We start from the raw sequence: 26,846 nt of genomic DNA, 5'->3' as shown, positions 1-26,846 counted from the left end.
CTATTCTATATTCCTTCTATTCTATCTATTCTATTCTTCATTCATTCTATTCTATTCTATTCTATTCTTCATTCTTTCTATTCTATTCTTCACTCCTTCTATTCTTCATTCTATTCCTATTCCTATTCTGTTCTATTCTGTTCTATTCTATTCTTCATTCCTTCTATTCTATTCTATTCTATTCTATTCTATTCTATTCTATTCTATTCTATTCTATTCTATTCTATTCTTTGCAGCACCAGGAAGCTTCTCAAAGCTTTTTTTTTTAAAAAAAAAACCACAGGATTGCAATTCACCAGAGATCTGATAACACTAGATTTTCTCTCTGGTTCCTTTAGGAAAAAGAGATAAATCAGAAGGAATTGGGTAGCCCGGCTTCCAATTAAAATACTTCATTTAAAGTCATCAGGCCTTTGTGAGCTGCAGTGTCCTTTATCAGATGCAGACTGAATAGCCTGGTGCAGGATTTATATAACAGAATAACAGTTGGAATGGACCTTGGAGGTCATCTAGTCCGACCCCCTGCTCAGGCAGGAAACTCTATATCATTTCGGACAAATGGCTGCCCAGTCTCTTCTTAAAACCTTCCAGTGTTGGAGCATTCACCACTTCTGGAGGCAGGTGGTTCCACTGGTTAATTGTTCTCACTGTCAGGAAGTTTCTCCTTAGTTCTAGGTTGCTTCTCTCCTTGATGAGTTTCCATCCGTTGCTTCTTGTCCTGCCTTCAGGTGCTTTGGAGAATAGCTTGACTGCCTCTTCTTTGGGGCAGCTCCTGAGATACTGGAAGGCTGCTATCATGTCCCCCCTCATCCTTCTGTTCATTACTAGACAGACCCAATTCCAGCAACTGTTCTTGATTTACGACTGGTTGTTTAAGGACAATTCAAAGTTGCAACAGGATGTGTTGTTGCTGCGTTAAACGGAATGTTACATCCAATAAAGCATTTTCAGCCATCTTAAAACATCTCGGTTAATGACCACCTCACTCAACGACCGAGTGTCCAAACCTTGGAGACTATAAGACCTGTGGACTTCAAGTCCCAGAATTTCCCAGCCAGCTACACGATTCCCCTTTTGCGATCAAAGTTGGGGAAATGCATTCACTTTTAAGAACCGGGTGACTAATTTAACCACAGTGATTTCACAACTTGACAAGTAGGGCAAGAAAAAGTGTAAAATGGGGCAAAAATCATTGAACACCCGGTCATAAGTTGAGGATTATCTGCATTGCATATTTCATTCGATCCAGTGTAGAGTTTAGAACTGGGATATTTCAAGTTTGGCCATTTTAAGAGAGGTGGACTTCCACTCCCAGAATCCCCCAGCCAGCCTGCTTTAAGAGGGGCGAACTTCCACTCCCAGAATCCCCCAGCCAGCATGCTTTAAGAGGGGCGGACTTCCACTCCCAGAATCCCCCAGCCAGCATGCTTTAAGAGGGGAGGACTTCCATTCCCAGAATCCCCCAGCCAGCATTGCTGTGCATGGAGGGAGAACGCGACTGTCCTCTGAGGTTGCTAGTGGGTTCTCTCGAGGGCATCCAGCTGCTCCGGGTGCCCATTTCCTCACCACCCCACCGCAAAGAAAACAATTCGGAGCCAAGAAGTCTGATCAACCATTCGAAATATATATATATATATCTATATATATTTATCAGCATATGCAAATGAGCAATGGCCCTATTTTCTCTCCCCCCACCCCACCAGGGAGGCGGTCACTTTGCACTACAAGCCAGGGGGGGTGGAGGGGGGGGAGGCATTGCTGTAACCCACCATGCTTGTTCCTCCACCTCTAGCTGCACATCTGCGCCTGGCCCAGCTGCAAAACATCTGTACAATGTTCAGCAATTGAGATGGAAACAAGCAGGAAACCCCCCTCCTCAATACCTGCAGACGCCCCCCCCCGACCAGTGTTGCTGGGCCACAGGGTCCCCCTCCCCCCACTTCCAGCAGAGGCTGGAGACTCCTCTTGGCCCCCCATCCCCCAGTAAAACCAATCCCCCGCCAGCAGGGTCTGGCAGCCCACTTCTCTCTCCCTCCCTCCCTCTCCACAGACCCAGACCCAGACCCCTTTCTAATCCTGCAAATCTAAGGGTCCAACGTTTCCTCTGTCGCACGGCAAAACTCAACAACAACAAACCTGTGGCTCACCACAACCCCACCCCCTTCGCCCCATTCCTGGGGGAGGGGGGCTGAAGGGTGAGTTGGCATCACAGCCACCCTACCCCGCAACCCCCGCCCACCCCGAGCGTCCAGCAGTCCACGGAAGACCTTTTCTCTGAACCCTGCTTCCACCCCAAAATCAAGGTAGCCCGGAGTCAGGTTGGAGAGAAAGGGATGAGAGGAGAGCAGGGCCATTTCCCGCGGCGGGGAGCAGCTGCCCCTGCGAAATGCCCACTGAGCTGAGAAGAAGCGGATGGACGGGGGAGATGCTAGGTCTGTCTCCGGGATGGCAAAGTTCTGGGGGCGGAAGTGGGCTAGTCCGTCACGTCTGCGAGTTCGCAGAGAGTGTTTTCCAGGTCAGTGATGCGCTTCTCGTGATCTTGGATGGTCTGGCGCAGAGTGCGGGTTTCTTGCAAGAGGTCCTCGAGGGTGGAGGTCTGGGGGGGGTGAGCAAGAGAGAGGAGGAGGAGGGGAAGGGGAAGCAGGAGATGAAGAGAAGAAGGAGGAGAAGAAAAAGGAGAAAATGGAGGAAGAAGAGGAGGAGGAGAGGGAGAAAAAGAGGAGGAAGATGAGGCGAATGAAAAGGATAAGCAGAAAAGAAGAAAGAAAGGAGAAGGAGAGGAGGAGAAAGGAAAAAGGAGGAGGAGGAGGAAGGGGAAGGGGGAGGAGGAGGAGAATGAAAAGAAGGAAAGAAGACAAAAAGAAGAAAAAGCAAAAAAGGATGGAGGAGAATGAAAAGGAGGAGAGGAGAAGAAAGAAAGGGGAAGGAGAGAAGAAAGAGGAAAAATGAGGAGGAAGGGAAGAAGAGAACGAAAGGAGGAGAAAAAGGAAAGAAGAGAAGAAAAAGGAAAAAGGAGGAAGAAGGAGGAGGAGGAGGAGGAGGAGAAGAAAGGAGAAGGAGAGAAGAAAGGAAAAAAGAAGAGAAGGAGGAGGAAGGGGAGGAGGAAGAGGAGAATGAAAAGAAGGAGAGAAGAAAAAAAGAAAAAGGAAAAAGATGGAGGAAGGAGGAGGAGAATGGAAAGGAGAAGGAGAGGAGAAAAAGAAAGGAGGGAAGAATGGGGAAAATGAAGAGGAGGAGGAAGGGAAGAAGAGAATGAAAAGGAGAGAAGGAGAAGGAAGGAAAGAAGAGAAAAGGAGAGAAGGAGAAAGAAAGGAAAAGAGGAGAAAAAGGAAAAAGGAGGAGAAAGAGAGAAGAAAGAGGAAAGAGGAAAAAAGAAGAGGAGGAAAAAGGGAAGAGAGAAGAAAAATAAAGAGAAAGAGGCAAAGAAAAAAAGGAGAATGAGAAGAAAGGGGAAAAAGAGGAAGAGGAAGGGAAGAGGAGAATGAAAAGAAGGAGAGAAGAAAAAAAGAAAAAAGACGGAGGAAGAAGGAGAATGAAAAGGAGAAGGACAGGAGAAAAAATAAAGGAGGGAAGAATGGGGAGAATGAAGAGAAAGAGGAAAAAGGAGGCGAGAAGGAGAAAGAAAGGAGAAGAGGAGAAAAAGGAAAAAGGAGGAAAAAGAGAGGAGAAGAAAGGAGAAGGAGAGAAGGAAAAAAGAAGAGAAGGAGGAGGAAGAGGGGAAGAGAGGAGAAGAACGAAGAGAAAGAGAGGCAAAGAAAGAAAGAAGGAGAAAGAGAAGAAAAAGGAAAAAAGAGGAGGAGGAGGAGGAGGAGGAGGAGGAAGAGGAGGAGGTGTGTCAGTTAACGGAGGAGGAAGGGGCTGGGTTGATTCCCACAGACAAGGCCCACGATGTCTCCCTCCCTCTCTAACACACCCACACACCCACACCCACACAACCACACCCAAGAGGCTCAACCACTCACAGAAAAATTGGCGTCGCAGGCGGAGAGACCCCTGCGGGAGCCGGGCGGGGGCTTGCTGTCCAGGATGTTCTTCTTACTGACTTTGAGCTCGCGGTTCTTGAGGGGGACGTAGCCGTCACGGAGGGAGACCAGGAGGGGCTCCGCGTCTTTCCCGGCCAGCCATTCCTCCGCCTCCAGGGCCGGCTCGGGGCCAGGGGTGTCCGGGTACAAGTCATCCTGGAAGAGGTCCGACTGCCGAGAATGGGGAAAGGGGAGAGGTCAGCAAGGGGCAGGGGGCGGGGGGGCAGGACCCTCCCCCTCCCCCCAAAAGCCCTGGCCGCGTTTCCCCAGTCACCTCCCTCCCCACTCACCCCCAGCCTTCGGGGAGGGCTTGCTCTGCTTTCTAACTCGAACGAGTGAATCCGTGGATCAATGAACGAATCAACGGAAAAGCCGATGAAGCAATCAATGGACAATTAATAAACCAATAAAGTATTCGATGAAACAGTGGTTCAATGAACCAGTCGACAACAAATCAATGAATCGGTGAATCAGTTGAGAACAAATCAATCCATCCATCAATGAATTTCGAATAAATGAATGAATCATTCGAGAACAAATGAATGAATCAATTGAGAACAAATCAATCAACCAATCAATCCATTGAGAACAAATCGATGAATCAATTGAGAACAAATCAATCGAGAACAAATCAATCAATGAATTGAAAACAAATCAATGAATCAATCTTGAGAACAAATCAATGAATTGAGAACAAATCAATGAATCAATCGAGAACAAATCGATGAATCAATTGAGAACAAATCAATCGAGAACAAATCAATGAATCAATTGAGAACAAATCAATCAATTGAGAACAAATAAATCAATGAATCAATCAATTGAGAACAAATCAATGAATCAATCAAGAACAAATCAATCAATTGAGAACAAATCAATAAAGAACAAATCAATCAAACTCATTCAATGAAATCAGAACAAATGAATGAATCAATAGAGAACAAATCAATGAATCAGTCAATGAAATGAGAATTGATTAATAACAATAATAATAATAATAAAAAAGTTGGGAGGTCCCTTCCTACTTTACTATTATTCAATCAGTGAATGATGGCCAAATCAAACAGGGGGACTAATCCTTTTGATTTTGATGGAAGGGACTTCGGAGGTCTTCTAGTCTGACCCCCTGCTGAAGCAGGAGACCCTACCTACACCGTTCCAGACAAGTGACTATCCAGTTTCTTCTTAAAAGCCTCCAGCGATGGAGCACCCACAGCTTCTGGAGGCAAGCCCTCCCACTGATTAACAGAGTAACAGAAGTGGAAGGGACCTCGAAGGTCATCTAGTCCAACCCCCTGCTCAAGCAGGAGACTCTACCTACACCGTTCCAGACCAATTCATTAAAGGCTCACCTTTCGTGGTACAGTCATAACAATGGGCTCACATTTCCGTTCGTGCAACTTGTAAAACCTGCGGGGGGGGGGGTAGAGAGAAGAATGTGGGTCTGACATGGGGTTGGGGGCTGGGGGTTTGCACAGGCGTGAGACGAAGGCCTCCCACCCCCCCACACACACCAACCCCCATCTCTTTCCCCCCCTCCCTCTCATAATCCCCTCCCTGCTTCTGAAGCGCTTGGATCCAGTTTGTTCCAAGCAGGAGTGGGATGGAAACCATTTCTTGAAAGAAAGGGGTGTTTTTTTGACCCCCCACCCTAAAAAATTTCTTTTAAAGTCATACAATCTCCCCCTCCCCCTCACTCACTGACCACCACCACCACTACCCCGTTTGGGGTTTCTGTCCTCTTCGCGTCAATCTCGCCCCATGGTTCTCAACCCGGACCACTTTAAGACGTGTGTGGACTTCAAACGACTTCACGTCACAACCGCTTTACTTAGCGCCATGGAAGTGGCGGTGTCAATAGTGGCCATAAGTCAAGGACTTGTGCATCGTCACGAGATCATCCCGAAGAGGCAGCTGGATTTCCTTCTTTTTCCTTTGAAGAGCTTTCTCTTCTCATCCCAGAAGCTTCTTCAGCTCTAACTGGATGGAGTGGAAAAGGAGGATTTATACTCCTTGCAGACAGCTGGTCATTTGCCTTCTTTTAGAGAGCTGTTGAGGCCACTTGGAGGTTACCTAAGGTCATCTGAGGGTGCAAATGGGTGTGGAGGCTTCTTGGCTGCAAAATGTTTTCTGCCCTGGGTCCCTCCGGTAGCCGAGAAGGCTCCACACCCATTTGTACCACTGAAGTGGCTTTAAGGACACAGATAAGCCTCCAAGTGGCCTCAACGACCCTCTAAAAGGATGCAAATGACCAGCTGACTGCAAGGAGTATAAATCCTTCCGTTCCCTTTGAAGACGTTTCCCTTCTCATCCAAGAAGCATCTTCGGCTCTGATTGGATGGTATGGAACGGAAGGATTTATACTCCTTGCAGACAGCTAGTCATTTGCCTTCTTTTAGAGAGTCATTGAGGCCACCTGGAGGTTTTACCTGTGTCCTCGGGGTCACCTGAGTGGTGCAAATGGGTGTGGAATACCTTTCAGCAGTTCCAAGAAGGCTCCACACCCATTTGCACCACTCAGGTGACCCTGAGGACAGACAAACCTCCAAGTGGCCTCAAGGATTCTCTAGAAGGATGCAAATGACCGGAGGTCTGCAAGGAGTACAAATCCTTCCATTCCCCTTGAAGACGTTTCTCTTCTCATCCCAGAAGCTTCTTCAGCTCTGATTGGATGGTGAGAAATGGATTTATACTCCTTGCAGACAGCTGGTCATTTGCCTCCTTTTAGATAGTCATTGAGGCCACTTGGAGGTTTTACCTGTGTACTTGGGGTCCCCTGAGTGGTGCAAATGGGTGTGGAGTTCCTTTCAGCAGTTCCAAGAAGGCTCTACAAACATCTGCGCTTCTGAGGTGACCCTGACGACACAGGCAAGCCTCCAAGTGGCCTCAACGACACTCTAAAAGAATGCAAATGACCAGCTGCCTACAAGGAGTATAAATCCTCCCATTCCCCACCAGCCAGTCAGAGCCGAAGAAGCTTCCGGGATGGGAAGCGAAACGTCTTCCAAGGAAAAAGAAGGAAGTCCAGCGGCCTGTTGGCGAAAGCCCCTTTGGGACGACGACCCTGACCCGGAGGACAGAGAATCCCCCGCGGATGTTATCACAGGAGCTCTGCCCCCCCCTGCCCCCCCGCTTGGATTTCGGACCCTCTGCACCCGGAGCCTCACCTGGCGATTTCGCACTTGCTGACGTCCAGCCCCCGTTTGGGCATGAAGCCCATCCCCCGCTGGGGCTCCTTGCTGCTGTAGGTGCTCAGGTAGTGGACGTAAGGCGCCTCGTCCGTGATCTCGAAGTAGCGGATGCTGCTGTCCCCCTGCGGGCAAGGAGGCCGGGGTCTCAGTCCGGGGCCCCCCACCCCTCCTGGCTCTCTGCCCCCAGAGGGAGGGGGGAAAGTTCCTCCCAAGCCAATGTTGGCTTTTTTTAAAAAAAAAAAATCAGCCATATTGCGAATATCTTCCCTTTCTCCCTCCCTCCAATCCCCCTCTACTTCCTTCCTTCTATCCTTCCTCCCTTTCTCCCTCTCCTTCCTTCTATCCTCCTTCCCTCCCTTTCTCCCTCCCTCCTTTCCTCTCCTTTCTTCTCTCCTCCGTCTTTCTCCCTCCCTCCTCCCCTCTCTCCTTTTATCCTTCCTCCCTCCCATCCACCTCCCTTTTTCCTTCCTTCCTTCTATCCTCCCTCCCTCCTTCCTTCCTTCCACCGCCCTCCCTCCCTCCATCCTCCCTCCCACCATTTCCTTCCTTCCTTCTTCCCATCCACCTTCCTCCCTGCCCTTTCTCCCTCCCTCCTTCCTTCCTTTCTCCCATCCATCTCTCTTCCTCCCTTTCATCACTTCCTTCAGAAATAGCCGAATGTTTTTGTCCCCTGTGCGTTTCAAGAAACACACAGCGTTCCAGGAACGGCGCTGATTTCCGTTGTGTGTTGTTGTTGTGGTGGTGGTCAAAGTGACACAGGTTCCACCCAGAACTCAGCTCTTGAGGGGTGGTTAAGAAAGGAAAAGTAGCAGAGGACGGAGGAGGAAAACACCGACCTTCGGCGCCAAGATTTAAAAGTATGCCGAGGTGGCGCAGCAGTTAGGGTGCAGTACTGCAGGCCACTTTAGCTGACTGTGTTCAGCAGGTCAGCGGTTCGAATCTCACCGGCTCCAGGTTGACTCAGCCTTCCATCCTTCCGGGGTAGGTAAAATGAGGACCCAGATTGTTGGGGGCAACGTAAATATATATATATATATATACATTGCTTACTGGTGTACACCGCTTAGAGAGTGCTTGCACTTAAAGCGGTATATAAGTCTCATAAATAAATAAATAATAAATAAATGCAGGAGGGGTTGGCTGGAGAGGGGAACTGGCAGGGGGGGGGTCTGGCTATCCCCCTCCCCAAATCCCTGGGGGGGGGAAGTTACTGTCCTCCCCTGTTTACCTACCTTTCCACACAGGTAGACTATGCTGGAATCGGGGTCGTAAAAGGGCAGGAGAACGCCGTTGCTGGTATCCATCTCCTGCAGGGCAATGGGCTCTTCAAAGTTCTTCTGCAAAAGCAGGAAAGCAGTCAGGAACCCCCCACACACACACACCGGGACACTCCAAAACCCATGTGCACACAGTTGGGGGAGGACCCAGGCTGACCCCCCCTCCCACCTCCAGCCCATCCCCCTAATTCCAACCCCTGGATTCGTCCGTCATGATGATGTCAGTTGTAACCCAAACCCTCCCGAAGAGCCACAGCCTTGGGCTATGCCGAGTGACGGAACCGAGGGAGTCCCCCAGAGGACATCTAGTCTGACCTCTCCCTAAGCTCCCTCCTCTTCGCCTCATGCATTCTAACCGCCTCTCCCCCCTCAGCCGAGCTGCAGTGCCCCATGGGCTACGCACTAGAGGTGGCACTTTGTACCGTGGCACTTTGAAGACACGTGGACTTCAACTCCCAGAGTTCCCTGGCCAGCCAGAGGAATTCTGGGAGTTGAAGTCCACAGGTCTTAAAGTAGCAAAAGTTGAAGACCCCCTTGGCTGCACAGACTAGATCAGGGGTCTTCCAACTTGGCCCTTTTCTAACTTGTGGACTTCAACTCCCAGAATTCCCCAGCCAGCGTGCCTGGCTGAGGAATTCTGGGAGTTGAAGTCCACAAGTCCTCAAAGGGCCAAGTTGGAAGACCCATGCTTGTGGACTTCAACTCCCAAAATCCCTCAGCCAGCATGCCCGGCTGAGGAATTCTGGGAGTTGAAGTCCACAAGTCAGAAAATTGCCAAGTTTGAAGACTCCTGCTTGTGGCCTTCAACTCCCAGAATCCCTCAGCCAGCATGCCCGGCTGAGGAATTCTGGGAGTTGAAGTCCACAAGTCACAAGTTGGAAGACCTCTGGACTACATAGTCCGTTCCTAGACCCCCCCCCACCTATTTTAGAATGCCCCCATCCTCTTTTTTGCAGCCCCCTGCCCAGGAACACAGCACACCCCCATGCATCCTTCCATCCTCCCCCCACCCCACAAATCCACAGCAATTGGACTCTGGGAACTGGGCATTGTCCAGGGATGGACCGAGCAGTCAGAACTGGAAAGTCAAATCAACTTGAAGTCCGAGCCTTGGTGACTTCTTCAACTTCCCAGTTCAGCTTTTTGGCCCTGGGATCACCTGGTGGCCTCCCATCCAAATGTTAACTGCAGAAGTCTGTGGAGTCAAGGTGGGCGAGGTGGTGCCCTCTGGTGGGCAATCAGAATCCTGCGGTCATTAAGTGACTGGCATCCTTGTCAGAAGGTTGCAAAAGGGGGTCACGTGACCCCTCAGGGGACACGACGACCGTCATAAATACGAGTCAGTTGCCAAGCTTGTCTGAATTTTGTTCACGTGACCCTGGGGATGCCGTGACGGTCGCTAAGTGTGAAAAAACGTGGCGTCGCTTTTTTCAGTGCTGTTGCAACGATGAACCGTCACTAAACAAAGCGTCGTAAGACGAGGACTGCCTGTCCTTCTTTTAATTTACTGAGCTCAATTTGACGCTCGGTTTCAATATCTTTGCAGGGCTGACTTTCGTGAGTGTGGGAGATGCGTGTGTGTGTGTGTGTGTGTGTGTGTGTGTGTGTGTTTGTATAAATTTGATGACCAATTTCAGGAGCCTTTGCAGCACTGACTTCTATGTGTGAGTGTGTAAATTTGTGTGTATGTAAATCTGTGGCTCAGCTTTAGTATTTTTGCATCACTGACTTCCATGGGGATCTGTGTGTGTGTGTCTGCTTGTGTGTGTAAATTCGATGCTCAGTATATGATCTTTGTAGCATAGACTTCCGTGGGGATTTGTTGGTGTGTGTGTGTGTGTGTGTGTTCTGTTAATTTTGTCTATGTGTAAAAATTTATGCCTCAGGATCTTTCTAGGACTGACTTTCATGGGGATCTGTTTGTGTCTGTGTGCTTGTGTCTGTTTGTGTGTGCAAATTCGATGCTCAGTCTCAGGATCTTTGTGGGACAGACTTCCATGGTGTTCTGTTTGTGTGTGTCTGGGTGTAAATTTGTGTGGCAGTTTCATGCTCAGTCTCATGAACTCTGAAGCGCAGACTTCCATGGGGATCTGCTGCGTGTAAAATTGTGTGCAAATTCAATGCTTCGTCTCACGATCTTTGTAGCTCAGACTTCCATGGGGATCTGTTTGTGTGTGTCTGTGCGTAAATTTAGGTGTAAGTTGCAGTCTCACGATCTTTGTAGCAGACCTCCACGAGGATCTCTTTGTATGTCTGTGTGTAAATCTGTGTGTAAGTTCGATGCACAGTCTCATGATCTTTGTAGCAGACTTCTATAGGGATCTCTTTGTGTGTCTCTGTGTGTAAGTTTGATACTCAGTCTCATGATCTTTGCAGTACTGGCTTTCATGGCGTGTGCATGTACGTGCATGCGTGTTTTGGACTTGGGGCATGTGGGAACGCCCACCCTCGCTCCTGTCTGTGGGCACCCATCCTCCTGCGACGTCCCTTGGCCTGCCCCCCAGAAACAGAAGGGGGAGCTGGGCAGGGCAATGCCCGGGTTCCCAGATGGAGGTCCGGGAGGGGGGTCCACACCATGCAGCCCGACTACCGGGTCCCAGAGTCCAAACTCCCGCTGGCTCATGCGGGTGAACCCTGTAGTGAAGATCTGTCCCTCGCGGGTAAAGATGGCGCGCATGGGCCGCATCCCTTCGTGGGCCGCCAATCTCTCCTGGCAGACGGGAAAGAGAGCATTACGGCCCCGCCGGGGCACAGAGAAGCTGGCTGGCCAGAAGGGTGAGGCAACTGTGGCAACTTTATGATTTGTGGATTTCAACTCCCAGAATTCCTGAGCCAGTCATGCTCGAGCAGAAATTCTGGGAGTTGAAGTCCACTATCTTAAAGCATGCTAGGTGGGGGATTCTGGGAGTGGAAGTCCACCTATCTTAAGGCATGCTAGGTGGGGGATTCTGGGAATTGAAGTCCACCTATCTTAAAGCATGCTGGGTGGGGGATTCTGGGAGTTGGTCCACCTATCTTAAAGCATGCTGGGTGGGGGATTGGGAGTTGAAGTCCACCTATCTTAAAGCATGTCGGCTGGGGAATTCTGGGAATGGAATAGTATTTGCTAGCTCTGTTTTTACTGTAATGTAAGCTGCCCAGAGTTGCTTTGGACAACAAAACGGGCAGTACGTCAAATTTAAGAAGTACCATGAAGTCAAATAAAACAATAAAATATAAGATGAAAATATATATATATAATATAATATAAAATAAATAAGATATAAAAAATAACAATAAAATGAAACAAATAGAGTAAATAAAACATATAAACAAAATAATGCAATGAAATAGAAAACAAACTACACAATAAAATGACATGAAACATCCAATAACCCAATAAATAAAACGCAACATAAAACCGTAAAGCAAAATGTAAAACAGAACAAGAAATTAAATTATAAAATAAAACGTAATAAAATAACAAAACCATAAAACAAAATAAAATAAAACATAATTAAAAAATAAACCATCACGTAAAAGGAGAGATGCCCTGGCTATTTTTGCAATTCTATTTTCTGTAGGTTGAGCAAACAGCTTGACCTCCCCCCTACACCTAGAATTCAGGGGGGGGGTCACCCCAATAAGAAGGGACTGGACAGCCATTTGTCTGAAATGGTAGGGTTTCCTGCCTGAGCAGGGGGTTGGACTAGATGACCTCCAAGGTCCCTTCCAACTTTATTATTACTATTATTATAATCCTCCCTGGAGGCTGGAGCGTGTCCCCCTTTGCTTTCGCCCACTTTCCTGCTCCTCTTCTCCTCCTGTGGAGTCAAAGGTCAAGATATCCTCGTGTAGCCCCCCCCCATGCACCCCTTCTTCTCCACCTCTCCCGGACCCCAGGCATGGGCTGCCCCAGTGGATGCCGTCCGTCCGTACCAAGTCCCAGAGGGCCAGCTGACGCTCGCTCATCTTGCTGAAGCCGGTGGTGAAGACGCGGCCATCGGCCAGAAAGATGGCCCGGACGGGGCGGGCCCCCTCATGGGGCTTGAGGGTTTCCTGGGGGCAACGGTTAGTGGGTTAGATCACACAAACACGGCAACCACAAAGCGTTCGTACGGTGTTTCTCAACCTCGTCCACTTTAAGACGGGTGGACTTCAACTCCCAGAATTCCCCCTGGCTGGCTGGGGAATCCCGGGAGTTGAAGTCCACAGGTCTTAAAACACGCGTCTCCCATCTTGGCCCTTTTATGACTTGTGGACTTCAACTCCCAGAATTCCTCAGCCAGCGTGGCTGGCTGAGGAATTCTGGGAGTTGAAGTCCACAAGTCATAAAAGGGCCAAGATGGAAGGCCTCTGCTTGTGGACTTTGACTCCCAGAATTCCTCAGCCAGTGTGCCTGGCTGAGGAATTCTGGGAGTTGAAGTCCACAAGTCATAAAAGGGCCAAGTTGGAAGGCCCCTGCTTGTGGACTTTGACTCCCAGAATTCTTCAGCTAGGCACGCTGGCTGAGGAATTCTGGGAGTTGAAGTCCACAAGTCATAAAAAGGCCAATGTTGGACATCTCTAGTGTAGCCCATGGGGCACTGCAGCTCAGCTGAGGGTGAGAGGTGGTTAGGACACCTGAGGCGAAGAGGAAGAAGATTATGGAGAGGTCAGACTAGATGTCCTCTGAGGGATCCCTCGGTTCCATTACTCGGGATAGCCAAAGGATGTGGCCCTTCGGGAGGGTTTGGGTTACAACTGGCATCATCATGGATGAATCCAGGGGTTGGAATTGGGGGGTGGGCAGGCTGGAAGGGGGGGGTCAGCCTGGGTCCTTCCCCAGCAGTGTGCACATGGGTCTTGGAGTGGCTGGGGGGACGGGTCCTGACTCTTTTCTGAGTCTTTCCAGAAGAACTGCAGGAGATGGGCATCAGCAACGGGGTTCTCCTGCCCTTTTAAGACCCTGATTCCAGCATAGTCTACCTTTGTGGTAGACTAGGAATTCTGGGAGTTGAAGTCCACCCGTCTTAAAGTGGACGAGGTTGAGAAACACCGCAGATTAAACCATTTAGTAGAGGTCAGTCCACCGCAAAGCACCCCAAAAGGAAGCGGACCCCCCTTTAATGGGACGGACCCCTATAGGTGCCTGCCAGGTGCTTCCCCAGTGGGATTGAAGCTCCTGTCCACCTGGGACAACGGGAGCAGCCATGCAGATGGGGAAGATGGGAATTGTAGTCTGATGCATTTAAGCTCAGAAGATCAGGACTGGATTCAACCAAGCCGGGGTTGAGCACAGCTTGGTTTTTATTCCTGAAAGTTAGGTTATTTCTCTGCCGATTCGGATAGTGGCACCCGAATTTATTGTTGAATTTAGCACGTCTGGCAGGGATGGTTACAGGCTGGGAGTCAAAAAAGCAAGATGGCGGCTGCAACCAAGCTAGGGGACCCCCCCCTCCCCTTTTCTTTGAGGGAGTTCTTGCACGGATATAGTGTGTCGTTTGGGTCGCCATCTTGACTTTTCTGACCTCCGAGAGAAGTCTGGACTATCCATTTAATCCCATCACCGGCAAATTAAGATCAAACTAGGATCAAACTAAGCCAGCACAGTCACCAGGATCAGTAAAAGGCAGAACTCTCCACCCAAGCTGGGAGAATGAGGTTAACTGAAGAGCTTGAGAGAGTGAGTAGATTTGAATTCCCATCATTGCCCAGCAGTTGCAGCACCTTTATTTCTAAATGTTATTTGGGAAATCAGAGAGTTGGCTTGGAGTATCCATACAGAAGAAGGTGGGGGATTCTGGGAATGGAAACCCACCCCTCTTAAAGCATGCTGGCTGGGGGATTCTGGGAGTGGAAGTCCACCCCTCTTAAAGCAGGCTGGCTGGGGGATTCTGGGAATGGAAGTCCACCCTCTTAATGCAGGCTGGAAGGGGGATTCTGGGAGTTGAAGTCCACCCCTCTTAAAGCAGGCTGGCTGGGGAATTCTGGGAGCGGAAGTCAACCCCTCTTAAAGCAGGCTGGCTGGGGAATTCTGGGAGTGGAAGCCCACCCCTCTTAAAGCAGGCTGGCTGGGGAATTCTGGGAGTGGAAGCCCACCCCTCTTAAAGCAGGCTGGCTTGGGAATTCTGGGAGTGGAAGTCCTCTCCTCTTAAAGCAGGCTGGCTGGGGAATTCTGGGAGTGGAAGCCCACCCCTCTTAAAGCAGGCTGGCTGGGGAATTCTGGGAGTGGAAGCCCACCCCTCTTAAAGCAGGCTGGCTGGGGGATTCTGGGAGTGGATGCCCACCCCTCTTAAAGCAGGCTGGCTGGGGGATTCTGGGAGTGGATGCCCTCTCCTCTTAAAGCAGGCTGGCTGGGGGATTCTGGGAGTGGATGCCCACCCCTCTTAAAGCAGGCTGGCTGGGGGATTCTGGGAGTGGATGCCCTCTCCTCTTAAAGCAGGCTGGCTGGGGAATTCTGGGAGTGGAAATCCACCCCTCTTAAAGCATGCAAGCTGGGGGATTCTGGGAGTGGAAGTCCATCCCTTTTAAGTTGGAAACGCTGGTCTGAACCATCCAGAGGATGCCAAACGAAGGAAGAAAAACTTGCATCTACCCCACATGCTGGGAGGGTAGGTAAGGCAGTCCCCCCCCCACCCCTCGGTCGGTCCGACTCACAGCTACAACCAGGTGCTGCCGGGGGTCGATGATGCGCAGGTGCTTGTCCTTGCAAGTGGTGACAATCTGGCTCCCGTTGCGATTCCAGCACACATTGTAAATGACGTCCGTGTGCAGGTCGTCCAGCGTGAGCAGCGCTTCACCGGTGCCCACGTTCCAGAGAATAATCACGTTGTCCCCTCCTGATCCAGAGAGGGCGTCAGGACACTGTCAAAGGACCCAGACCCCCCCGACCTCCCCCTTCACCATTTCAGGTAGTCCTCAACTTACGGCCACAATTGAACCCGACGTTTCTGACACTAAGCAAAACTGTTAAGTGAATTTCGCCCCATTTTGTCACCTTCCTTGCTACACCACAAGTGAATCCCTGCAGTTTTTAAGTTAGTAACACGGTCGTTAAGCAAATCTGCCTCCCCCCCTCCCCATTGACTTTGTCAGAAGGTTGCAAAAGAGGATCACGTGACCCCCCCCGGGACTGTCATAAAGACGAGTCAGTTGCCAAGCATGGGAATTTGGATCACGTGACCTACGGGGATGTTGCAACGTCCGTGGGAAAAATGATCCTACGTTGCTTTTTTTCAGTGCCGTTGTAACCTGAATGGTCGCTAAACAAAACGGTTGTAAGCTGAGCCCTGCCTGTAATTTTGCCTCATTGCTACGACTGGAACAGTGTGCCTTCCTGTTGTGAGTTTAGTGTGTATTTTAATTTTAGTGCGTATAGTTATATTAAGACAGCCATTTGTCCGAAATGGTCTAGGGTTTCCTGCCTGGGCAGGGGGTTGGACTAGATGACCTCCAAGGTCCCTTCCAATATTATTATTATTGGTGCTTTTTCATATTTTGGTGTGCTAAGCCACCCAGAGACACTTCAAAACCAGATGGGCAGCAGGTAAATTTTGTAACAATAATAATAATAAGAAAGGCTGGCGATTTAGCGATGCCAAGCTGATAGCTCCCCACCCTGAATTATAAGAAAGGGGGTGTCAAGGCAGCGTCCACTTTCCCTGGACGAAGGGGAGATTGCTTCGGCTCTCAGAGTAACCAAATAATAATAATAATAAGAAGAAGAATAAGAATAAGAATAGAAGAGAAAGAACTGGAGAAGATAACAAAATACAAAGACCTACAAATAGAAATAGAAAGACTGTGGCAAAAGCAAGCAAGGGTAGTACCAATAGTCATAGGCTCCTTGGGCGCAATCCCAAAACAACTGGAGCACCACTTGAACACCATTGGCATTGACAAATTTGCTATTAGTCAATTGCCAAAGGCGGCCTTATTAGGAACTGCTTCCATCCTGCGACGATACCTGTAATACCATCAAACATCCACATCTGCCTATCCCAGGTCCTGGGTAAGGACTCGATAGGTAGACAAAATGCCAAATCCAGTCTGAACATCTGGCTGACTGTGCGATGATGACAATAATAATAATAATAATAATAATAATAATAATAATAATAATAATAATAATAATAAGAAGAAGAAGAAGAAGAAGAAGAAGAAGAAGAAGAAGAAGAAGAAGAAGAAGAAGAAGAAGAAGAAGAAGAAGAAGAAGAAGAAGAAGAAGAAGAAGAAGAAGAAGAAGTTGGAAGGGACCTTGGAGGTCATCTAGTCCAACCCCCTGCTCAGGCAGGAAACCCTATATCATTTCAAACAAATGGTTGTCCAATCTCTTATTAAAAACTTCCAGTGTTGGAACATCCATAATTTCTGGAGGCAAGTAGTTCCACTGATTAATTGTTCTAACTATTTAATGTTTAATTAAAGACTGGAGGCCTTTGAACTCTGGTGGTGGAGAAGACTCCTGCAAGTCCCCTGGACTGCAAGGCGATCCAACCGGTCAGTCCTGGAGGAGATCAACCCCGACTGCTCTTTAGAAGGCCAGATCCTGAAGTTGAAACTCAAGTCCTTTGGCCACCTAAGGAGAAGGAAGGACTCACTGGAGAAGAGCCTGATGCTGGGAAAGATGGAGGGCAAGAGAAGAAGGGGACAACGGAGAATGAGGTGGCTGGATGGATGGAGTCCCTGAAGCAGGAGGCGTGAGCTTAGATAGACTCCAGAAGACGGTAGAGGACAGGAAGGCCTGGAGGAACGTTGTCCATGGAGTCGCGATGGGTCGGACACGACTTCGCAACTAACAACAACATCTTCAAGTGGTCAAGGTCGAGAAATTTTGGTCTATGGATGGGTGCTCCATCATTGAGGTTTCTCAAGAAGGGATCAGACAGACAGCCTTTGGTCTAGAATGATATAAGATCTCCTGCTTGAGCAGGGGGTTGGACTAGATGACCTCCAAGGTCCCTTCCAGCTCCATTATTATGTATTCTGATTATCTTTTAAGATCCTATCCAGGTCAGATCTTGAAAGCTTTATTATGGGCTTTATGATGCTGTATTTACCTCTTGCCCATTAGTCGGGATATAATTTTGTAGGGTTTTTTTTTTCCTTTTGCGGTGTATTGTGTGTTTGTGTTGTCCAGTGCCAAGAATCACCCTGTCTGAGTCGAGCAGCCTTATAAATCTTGAATCCACCCATCCAATAAAAATTAAAAATAGATAGAGCAGAATAAACGACTGCAATTTTTCTAAGTTGGGAAAGGAAGAAGAAAGCCTGGCTAAATTAACCTGGGAAGACTCAGACAATCTTTTTCCTTTAAAGGAAAGAGTTAAGATTCTAGTCCCTGTGGAATTCCAGTGGGGGACTCCCACAGCCATTCCTGATGATCGCTTCCAAGGAAAAAACATTCAGCTTCCCACCTACATAGGCCATGTAGATTAGTATTTCTCAACAAAACAACTCTAAGATGGGTGGACTTCAACTCCCAGCTTTGGAATCCGGTTGAGGAATTCTGGGAGTTGAAGTCCACCCATATTTCAGTTGTCCAAGTTGAGAAACGCCAGCCTAGACCAGTGGTTCTCAACCTTTTTAATGCCGCGACCCCCAACCGGTCATAAGTCGAGGACTACTCAACCGGTCGTAAGTTGAGGACTACTCAACTGTCGCAGCACCGTTTGCAGAATGGGACTTTTGGCGGGCTCAGCAGGGCAGAGACAGCCTGGACAATTCCTATTGGCTTTGGAAAGCCAGTAGAATTAGACTCTATTCAAGAGAGTCTATGCTATTGGCTTTCGAAAGCCAGTGGAATAAAAGGGAGTAGCACAGCCATGGAAAAGGGGGAAAAAATGGCAGACTGCGTTGTTTGGCGACCCCCGTAAAATGGTCGTTCGACCCCAAATGGGGTCCCGACCCACAGGTTGAGAACCACTGGCCTAGACCATTCTTCATGTGTGGACTTCAACTTCCCAGTATCCTTTGCAATAACTATGCTGGCTGGGGAATTCTGGGAGTTGAATTCTACACATCTGAAGAGTTGCTGAGGTTGAGAAACGCTCACTTCCCGTGAGGAACTGCATCCCCACGGAGGTTCCCAGGGTGGGTGGAGAGGGTCTTACCTGCGCTGAGTAAGACATTGCGGGCCGTGGGGTGCCAGGTTAGGATGCCCACCCGCTTGGAATGCCCTTCCAGGGTCACCACCGGCTCCGTCAGGTTACGCATGGGCAGGAAATCCGGAATCTGCCAGACCTGGAGGGAGAGGAAACGGTTTTTGGGTCAAGCGAGAACTTGGCTAAAAGTCGCAAAAAACTCACCAAGGAGAGAAGCAACCTGGAACTAAGAAATGGTGTAGGGTTTCCTGCCTGAGCAGGGGGTTGGACTAGATGACCTCCAAGGACCCTTCCAACTTTACCACTATTATATTATATTATATTAACTAAGGAGAAACTTCCTGACAGTTAGAACAATTAACCAGTGGAACAACCTGCCTCCAGAAGCTGTGAATGCTCAAACACTGAAAGTATTTAAGAAGAGACTGGACAGCCATTTGTCCGAAATGGTATAGGGTTTCCTGCCTGAGCAGGGGGTTGGACTAGATGACCTCCAAGGTCCCTTCCAACTTTATTATTATTATTATTAACAACCTGCCTCCAAAAGTTGTGAATGCTCCAACACTGGAGGTTTTTAAGAAGAGACTGGACAGCCCTTTGTCCGAAATGGTATAGGGTTTCCTGCCTGAGCAGGGGGTTGGACTAGATGACCTTCAAGATCCCTTCCAACGATTATTATTATTGTTATGGTTATTATTATTATATAATATATTAAAATATAAAATAAAATAAAATAATAAAAAATAAAATCAAATAAAAAATATATAATATAATAAAATCAAATATAAAATAAAATAAATAAAATTAAATACAATAATAAAATAAATAAAATCAAATAATAAAAAATAAAATCAAATAAATAAAATATATAATATAATATAACATCAAATAAATACAATACAATACAATAAATACAATACAATACAATAAATAAAATCAAATACAATAATAAAATAAAATAAATAAAATCAAATAATAAAAAATAAAATCAAATAAATAAAATATATAATATAATATAAAATCAAATAAATACAATACAATCCAATACAATAAATAAAATAAAATACAATAATAAAATAAAATAAAATAATAAAAAATCAAATAAATAAAATATATAATATAATATAAAATCAAATAAATACAATACAATACAATACAATAAATAAAATAAAATAAATAAAATAAAATAATAAAAAATAAATAAAATAAAATAAAATAAACCACCAACAACTGTTAAAAAAATAATCCACAGGCAGCAGAAAACTTCCACCCCTTGAATAGGCCTTCCTGAAGGCCAGCAGTAAAATGATTAACCCACTTTCCTGAGGCAGGGAGTTCCAAAGTCAAAGGAATTCTTTTCTGCTCTCTTAACCCAGGGCCTCATCCCCCCCCCCCAAACATTTCTTTGACAGATTTCTCCCCCCTGCCCATAGCACAATCTTTGCCCACCCCAGGAAGCTTGATAAGTTTCTTCTGTTAAGATGCCACAGAAGCGTCAAGATGAGCCCCACGCCGAGTGCCACGTCAAGGCTGGTCTGTGTCCAACCCGTAGACTGGAAACCAGAGATCTTTTTGTTGGGTATTTTAAACAGAAAATATAGTAAAGAAATAGGGTACTTAATTTTACATATAATAACGGCGGCAAGAATAGCATATGCACAGTGCTGGAAAAATGAGAATATACCATCAGAGGAAGAAGTAATAAGGAAAATCCTGGACTGTGCTGAGTTGGACAAATTAACAAAAGAGATAAAAGAAAAGGAAGACACAGAGTATTACATGGAACAAGTTGTATGTCTGGTTGGAGACTAGAAATAATAGAGGAGAATAAATATGGAAAGGTCAAAAGTGAAAACTTGTGTGTGATAATGTATAATAATAATAATAATATGAATTATTCTTAGTAAGAAGTAGAACATGAAGGAAGAAAAATGTAAATAAGAAATAACGGGGCAATAAGGACAAATATTCTAAAGAAGAATAAGGGGGGAAATGTAAATAATAGATTACCGTTACGCAATTGCTGTAAAAAAAAAAAGGAGGAGTATATATTGTGTGTCTATGTGTGTTATGTTTTGCTTTGTTTTGTTCTGTTGGTTAAAAATAAAAAATTAAAAAAAAAGGCTGGTCTGTGCAACCTTAGGAACGTAGCTACTCTTTGCTTATCCCTTTTGCTACAATCCTGGGATCACTTGGTGGCCTCCGCTCCAATCCACCTGGTTCTGCTTAGCTTATCCGGAGTTAGCAGGGTGAGGCCATCTGCATCACATGCAGATAAAAATAGAAATATATCAGCAGCTGTTTGGATTTTTTTTCCCCACCTTTTCTTCACACCTGGAGTTGCAAAACAGACTGTACCTCTGAGACTCTTCTGCCTCAATTAAAAAAAAAAATACTTAATCTTTTTTAAACATTTGATCTTGGCCCTCTTGCTTATTTGCCAGGGAGAAACGGCTGAAAGAGAGCTGCAGCACAGCTGGAGACTTGAACTCGGGTTTCAGGGGGTGGGGCAGGCCTCGGACATCGCCAACCTGGTGCCCCCCAGACCCATCAGGAATTCGGGTGTTGGACACCCAGCACCTCAAAACATGGGAACTGTGCTGCCTTTGGAGAACTAACTGTGATTTCAAGAAGATGCTTCTGGGGGCTTCAGACCATGACCAAGTTTATGCTGGGGAATTCTGGGAGATGAAGTCCACCCCTCTTTTAAAGCAAGCTGATTGGGGGATTCTGGGAGTCGAAGTCTGTTCCTCTTAAAGCAGGATGGCTGGGGAATTCTGGGAGTGGAAGTCCACCCCTCTTAAAGAAGGCTGGCTGGGGGATTCTGGGAGTGGAAGTCCACCTCTCTTAAAGCAGGCTGGCTGGGGGATTCTGGGAGTGGAAGCCCACCCCTCTTAAATCATGCTGGATGGAGGATTCTGGAAGTTGAAGTCCACCCATCTTAAAGATGCTGGATGGAGGATTCTGGGAGTTGAAGTCTGTTCCTCTTAAAGCATGCTGGCTGGGGAATTCTGGGAGTGGAAGTCCTCCTGTTTCAAACCATGCTGGCTGGGTAATTATGGGGGTTGAAGTCCACCCATTTTAAAACATAGTGGCTTGGGAATTCTGGGAATTGACATCTATCCCTCTTAAAGCAAGCTGGCTGGGGAATTGTGGGTGTTGAAGTCCTCCTGTCTTAAAACACAGTGGCCGAGGAATTCTGGGAATGGAAGCCCACCTCTCTTAAAGCAGGCTGGTGGGGAATTCTGGGAGTGGAAGCCCACCCCTCTTAAAGCAGACTGGCTGAGGAATTCTGGGAATGGAAGCCCACCCCTCTTAAAGCAGGCTGGCGGGGGAATTCTGGGAGTTGAACTCCACCCCTCTTAAAGCCTGCTGGCTGGGGGATTCTGGGACTGGAAGTCCACCCATGTTAAGGCTGAGAACCCCACCCTACCCCCGTGAGACAGCTGTGTCCTTAGCAAAGTTCAATTCTCACATGTCGAATCCTTTTAAGTGCCCTCCGTCAACAGTTGTGCTGGTGGCACAACTAAATCCCGGCGAGGCTGGGGGAGCTTTGAACATGGGTGCCCCCCCGCCCCCTCCCCACTGCTGTTTCCAGCAAAGACACTTTTCCATCACACCCAAAGTGTGGGCTCTTTGCAAAAGCTGGCTTGGGACACAAACGAAGAGGGGAAAGTGCGCCCGTTTGTGTGTGTGTGTGTGTGTGTGTGTGTGTGTGTGTGTGTGTGTGTGTGTTGAAGGTTCTATTCTTAGGTGCTGACTCCTGGCTGCTATTCTTAGCCCAAAATGCTGCCTCATCGCCCCGGAAAGGGTGCCAGCTCCCAGCCAGAGCCTGCAGCTTGAAGCCCACCCTTCGGCCAGCCAACCCCATGGAGAGGAAATGGTTCCTCTCTCCCTTGGTACCAACGGAAAAAGGGGGGGCAGCGGATGGGACGCCCTGGACCCTCCACATCGAACAGCGAGGACAATGAAGCAGTGGAACAGAAGTTGCCTTCAGAAATCGTGGGTGCTCCATCACTGGAGGGTTTTAAGAAGAGACTGGACAGTCACTTGTCTGAGATGGTGTAGGTTCTCCTGTTTGAGCAGGGGGCTGGACTAGATGACCTCCAAGGTCTCCATTCTATTCTATTCATTATTCTATACTATTCTATTCTATTTTATTCTCTTCTCGTCTATTCTATTCTATTCTATTCTATTCATTATTCTATTCTATTCTATTCATTATTCTATTCTATTCTGTTCTGTTCTATTCTATTCATTATTCTATTCTATTCTATTATTATTCTATTCTATTCATTATTCTATTCTATTTTATTCTCTTCTCATCTATTCTATTCTATTCCTCTTTTAATTCTATTCTATTCTATTCTTATTCTTATTCTATTCTTTCTATTCTATTCTATTCATTATTCTATTCTGTTCTGTTCTATTCTATTCATTATTCTATTCTATTCAATTCTATTCAATTCTATCACTATTCTATTCATTATTCTATTCTATTCATTATTCTATTCTATTCTATTCTATTCTATTCTATTCTATTCTATTCTATTCTATTCTATTCTATTCTATTCTATTCTATTCTATTCTATTCCATTCCATTCCATTCCATTCCTGTTTTAATTCTATTCTATTCCTGTTTTAATTTCTTTAATTTCTATTCCAGTGGTGGCGAACCTATGGCACGGGTGCCAGAGGTGGCACTCAGAGCCCTCTCTGTGGGCACACGTGGCATCGCCCCATTCTGGGAGTGGAAGTCCACCCCTCTTAAAGCAGGCTGGCTGGGGGATTCTGGGAGTGGAAGCCCACCCCTCTTAAAGCATGCTGCCTGGGGGATTCTGGGAATTGAAGTCCACTCCTCTTAAAGCAGTCTGGATGGGGAATTCTGGGAGTGGAAGTCCACCCATCCAAAACCTCCAAGGCAAGGAAACAGCAGCTTCAAGACAGAGCTACACAGTTCAAGGAACTCAGTTCCTTCTTCAACCACTTAGTTGTTCTTTGTGTGTCTGGCCTCCTTTCTTTGCTTGCCTCCTCCTCCTCCTCCTCCTCCTCCTCCTCCTCCTCCTCCTCCTCCTCCTCCTCCTCCTCCTCCTCCTCCTAATGAATAAGGCACCCAACACAGAAAAAAGCTCCCCATCAGACGCAAAAGTGCTTTTTCAAGAGACCGGAGGCATGAATCTCCCTAGCCTTCCAATCAAAGATGTGAAATTAAATCCCCCTCCCCTCACAACTGACCCCAGAAGAAAAACTAGTCCTGGAGGGAGGTTAAACTTTTTCCTTTCGTCCACCTTCCCAAAAGGCTCCCCACCCACCCAACCCAGAGGGTCTCCCCAGAATGCTTTCTAAGTGAGCCCACCGCTGCACCCAGTGTGGTCAAAAAAAGTCAAGATGGCAACCGCCACACGCTAACTAACCAAGGAGAGAGAAGCAACCTTGAACTAAGGAGAAACTTCCTGACAGTTAGAACAATTAACCAGTGGAACAACCTGCCTCCAGAAGCGGTGAATGCTCCAACAGTGGAAGTTTTTAAGAAGAGACTGGACAGCCATTTGTCTCAAATGGTATAGGGTTTCCTGCCTGAGCAGGGGGTTGGACTAGATGACCTCCAAGGTCCCTTCCAACTTTATTACTGTTATTGTTAACATTAAGCCTGAATGAGATAGTCAAGAGAGGGGTCATTAGTTGTCTTTAAAAACAACACAAACACATTATTATTATTATTATGGATCATCGCACAGTCAGCCAGATGTTCAGACTGGATTTGGCATTTTGTCTACCTATCGAGTCCTTACCCAGGACCTGGGATAGGCAGATGTGGATGTTTGATGGTATTACAGATATCGTCTGTAATACCAGGATGGAAGCAGTTCCTAGTAAGGCTGCCTTTTGCAATTGACTAATGGCGAATTTGTCAATGCCAATGGTGTACAAGTGGTGCTCCAGTTGTTTTGGGATTGCACCCAAGGCGCCTATGACTATTGGTACTACCCTTGCTTGCTTTTGCCACAGTCTTTCTATTTCTATTTGTCGGTCTTTGTATTTTGTTATCTTCTCCAGTTCTTTCTCGTCTCTTCTGCTATCTCCAGGCACTGCCACGTCCACTATCCAGACTTTTTTGTCTTTCTTATCGACAATTGTTAAGTCTGGGGTGTTGTTGTTGTTGTTGTTGTTGTTGTTGTTATTATTATTATTATTATTATTATTATTATTATTATTATACTTTCACCAAAGTGCCTTCACCGCCTCCGATTCTAATCGCTGTTTTGTCAAGAGACCCTAAACACAAGTAGTCCCCGACGTAAAATCGTTCCCTTAACAACGGTTTGTATTAAAGATAAGCCCTGAAAAAGTCAGTCCCGAACTCAATTCGAACTCGTGACCGCTGCCCCACCCCCGCCAGTCTACGTGATGGCAATCGAGGGTAAATCCCATTGACAACCAGTTGCAGCGTCCTGAGGTCACCCAATCGCAATTGGTTAGGGTTTTTTGCCCGTTTTGGGCAAAACGAGGGAAAAAAAACAATGCCATTGGTCAAGCTGGATTCGCATTCACAACCCAGGTCAACTCAACTTTCGACCGCAGGACTTGACTTACTGACCACATTGACCCGTGGGAAACTTAGTTGTAAAGTTGGCGTCTGGTCAACTTAAGACGATGATGACTAAAAATCAGAAATTGTGGTCGTACGTTCAGGATGGAAACTAACCAAAGAGAGAAGCAACCTAGAGAACTAAGAAGAAATTTCCTGATAGAACAATTAATCAGCAGAACTCCTTGCCTCCAGAAGCGGTGAATGCTCCAACACTGGAGGTTTTTAACAAGAGACGGGGCAGCCATTTGTCTGACATGGTATGGGGTCTTCTGCCTGAGCAGGGGGTTGGACTAGATGACATCCAAGGTTCCTTCCGAGTCTGTCATTCTGTTAATTCAGTGGTGGCGAACCTATGGCACGGGTGCCAGAGGCGGCACTCAGAGCCCTCTCTGTGGGCACGCACGCCGTCGCCCCAGTCCTAGACCTTCAGCTGGGTTTTATAAAACCTTTTCGCTTTAGGCCTCCGCCGCCATGTGCAAAAAAAAAAAAAGGTTCAATCAATCAGTCAATTTCAACTTCTCGCGGGAAAAAAAAAGATCTTGCAAAGTTGGGTTTGATTGATTGAACTTTTTAGTCCCACCCAGTCTGCTGTTACCACTGTAGCCACGCCCACCCAATGGGCCACACCCACCCGGCACCCGACGATGCATAAGTGGGTTTGGGGTTGCAGTTTGGGCACTCAGTCTCTAAAAGGTTTGCCATCACTGGGTTAATTAACCAGTGGAACTCCTTGCCTCCAGAAGTTGTGAATGCTCCAATACTGGAAGTTTTTAAGAAGAGACTGGACAGCCATTTGTCTGAAATGGTGCAGGGCAGTGGTTCTCAACCTGTGGATCGGGACCCCATTTGGGGTCGAACGACCATTTCACGGGGGTCACCAAACAACGCAGTCCGCCATTTTTTTCCCCTTTTCCTTAGCTGTGCTGCTCCCTTTTATTCTATTGGCTTTTGAAAGCCAATAGAATAGACTCTCTTGAATAGGGTCTAATTCTATTGGCTTTCCAAAGCCAATAGGAATTGTCCAGGCTGTCTCTGCCCTGCTGAGCCCGCCAAAAGTCCCATTCTGCAAACGGGGCTGCACCAGTTGAGTAGTCCTCCACTTACGACCGGTTGAGTAGTCCTTGACTTACGACCGGTTGAGTAGTCCTCGACTTACAACCGGTTGGGGGTCGTGGCATTAAAAAGGTTGAGAACCACTGGTTATAGGGTTTCCTGCCTGAGCAGGGGGTTGGACTAGAAGACCTCCAAGGTCCCTTCCATCATCATCATCATTATCCCTCCCTCCATGCGAAACGTCTGAAGGGTTAGGGTTGTGACATCCCTGGCACCGTCACTTACCATGATGGTTGTGTCTTCGGATGCGCTGGCAATGACGTTGTCGTTGTGGGGACACCAGTCGATGTCCAGCACGGGGGCCGTGTGTCCAGTCACCAGGGGAACGTTCTTGTCCACGCGGCCCACCTGCAAACATACATGGAGAACAGGGTATTTTTAATTAATTTATTTCATTTATATGCCTCTTTCCAAAGGAAGATTCTGGTCCGTGCACCCAGGAAAGATCGGCACGAACTTGGTGGCTCCCCCAGACTTAGTTTGGCCTAGCGGTCAAGGCACCAGGCTAGAAACCAGGAGATGGAGAGTTCTAGTCCTGCCTTAGGCCAACTGGGGTGACTTTGGGCCGATCACCAGGCGACGGTGAG

At 47.3% G+C, this 26,846-nt stretch overlaps 1 protein-coding gene across 3 annotated transcripts; it reads right to left on the bottom strand.

Moving 5' to 3' along the window:
- Positions 1–1,603: 1,603 nt before the first annotated feature.
- LOC120298429 (coronin-6-like) lies at positions 1,604–26,631 on the bottom strand. 3 transcript variants are annotated; one of them, XM_039322194.1, is made up of 9 exons: positions 26,485–26,631; positions 18,564–18,693; positions 15,109–15,290; positions 12,409–12,528; positions 8,446–8,550; positions 7,190–7,335; positions 5,375–5,432; positions 3,963–4,193; positions 1,604–2,596 (listed from the first exon to the last, which is right to left on the bottom strand). In XM_039322194.1, exons 1-9 carry the CDS (start codon positions 26,485–26,487, stop codon positions 2,474–2,476), a joined length of 1,098 nt encoding a protein of 365 aa, XP_039178128.1. In that variant the 5' UTR covers positions 26,488–26,631; the 3' UTR covers positions 1,604–2,473. The 3 variants fall into 3 exon arrangements, with proteins under 3 accessions (XP_039178128.1, XP_039178126.1, XP_039178129.1); XM_039322192.1 differs by lacking the exon at positions 12,409–12,528 and adding an exon at positions 11,081–11,200; XM_039322195.1 differs by lacking the exon at positions 12,409–12,528.
- Positions 26,632–26,846: the final 215 nt, after the last annotated feature.

The sequence above is a fragment of the Crotalus tigris genome, unplaced genomic scaffold (genome assembly GCF_016545835.1).
Source record: "Crotalus tigris isolate CLP2741 ecotype Arizona unplaced genomic scaffold, ASM1654583v1 scf7180000023874.160978, whole genome shotgun sequence".
NCBI lineage: Eukaryota > Metazoa > Chordata > Lepidosauria > Squamata > Viperidae > Crotalus > Crotalus tigris.
This window is presented reverse-complemented; position numbering and strand designations above follow the sequence as displayed.

What these genes read in the sequence shown, in the direction of transcription:
- LOC120298429 (XM_039322194.1), bottom strand. An exon ending in CAATGTCTTACTCAGCGCAG is followed by an intron (nt 15,291 to 18,563) that starts GTAAGACCCTCT and finishes TCTCTGGATCAG; the next exon opens with GAGGGGACAACGTGATTATT. An exon ending in TTATGACTGTACCACGAAAG is followed by an intron (nt 4,194 to 5,374) that starts GTGAGCCTTTAA and finishes CATTCTCGGCAG; the next exon opens with TCGGACCTCTTCCAGGATGA.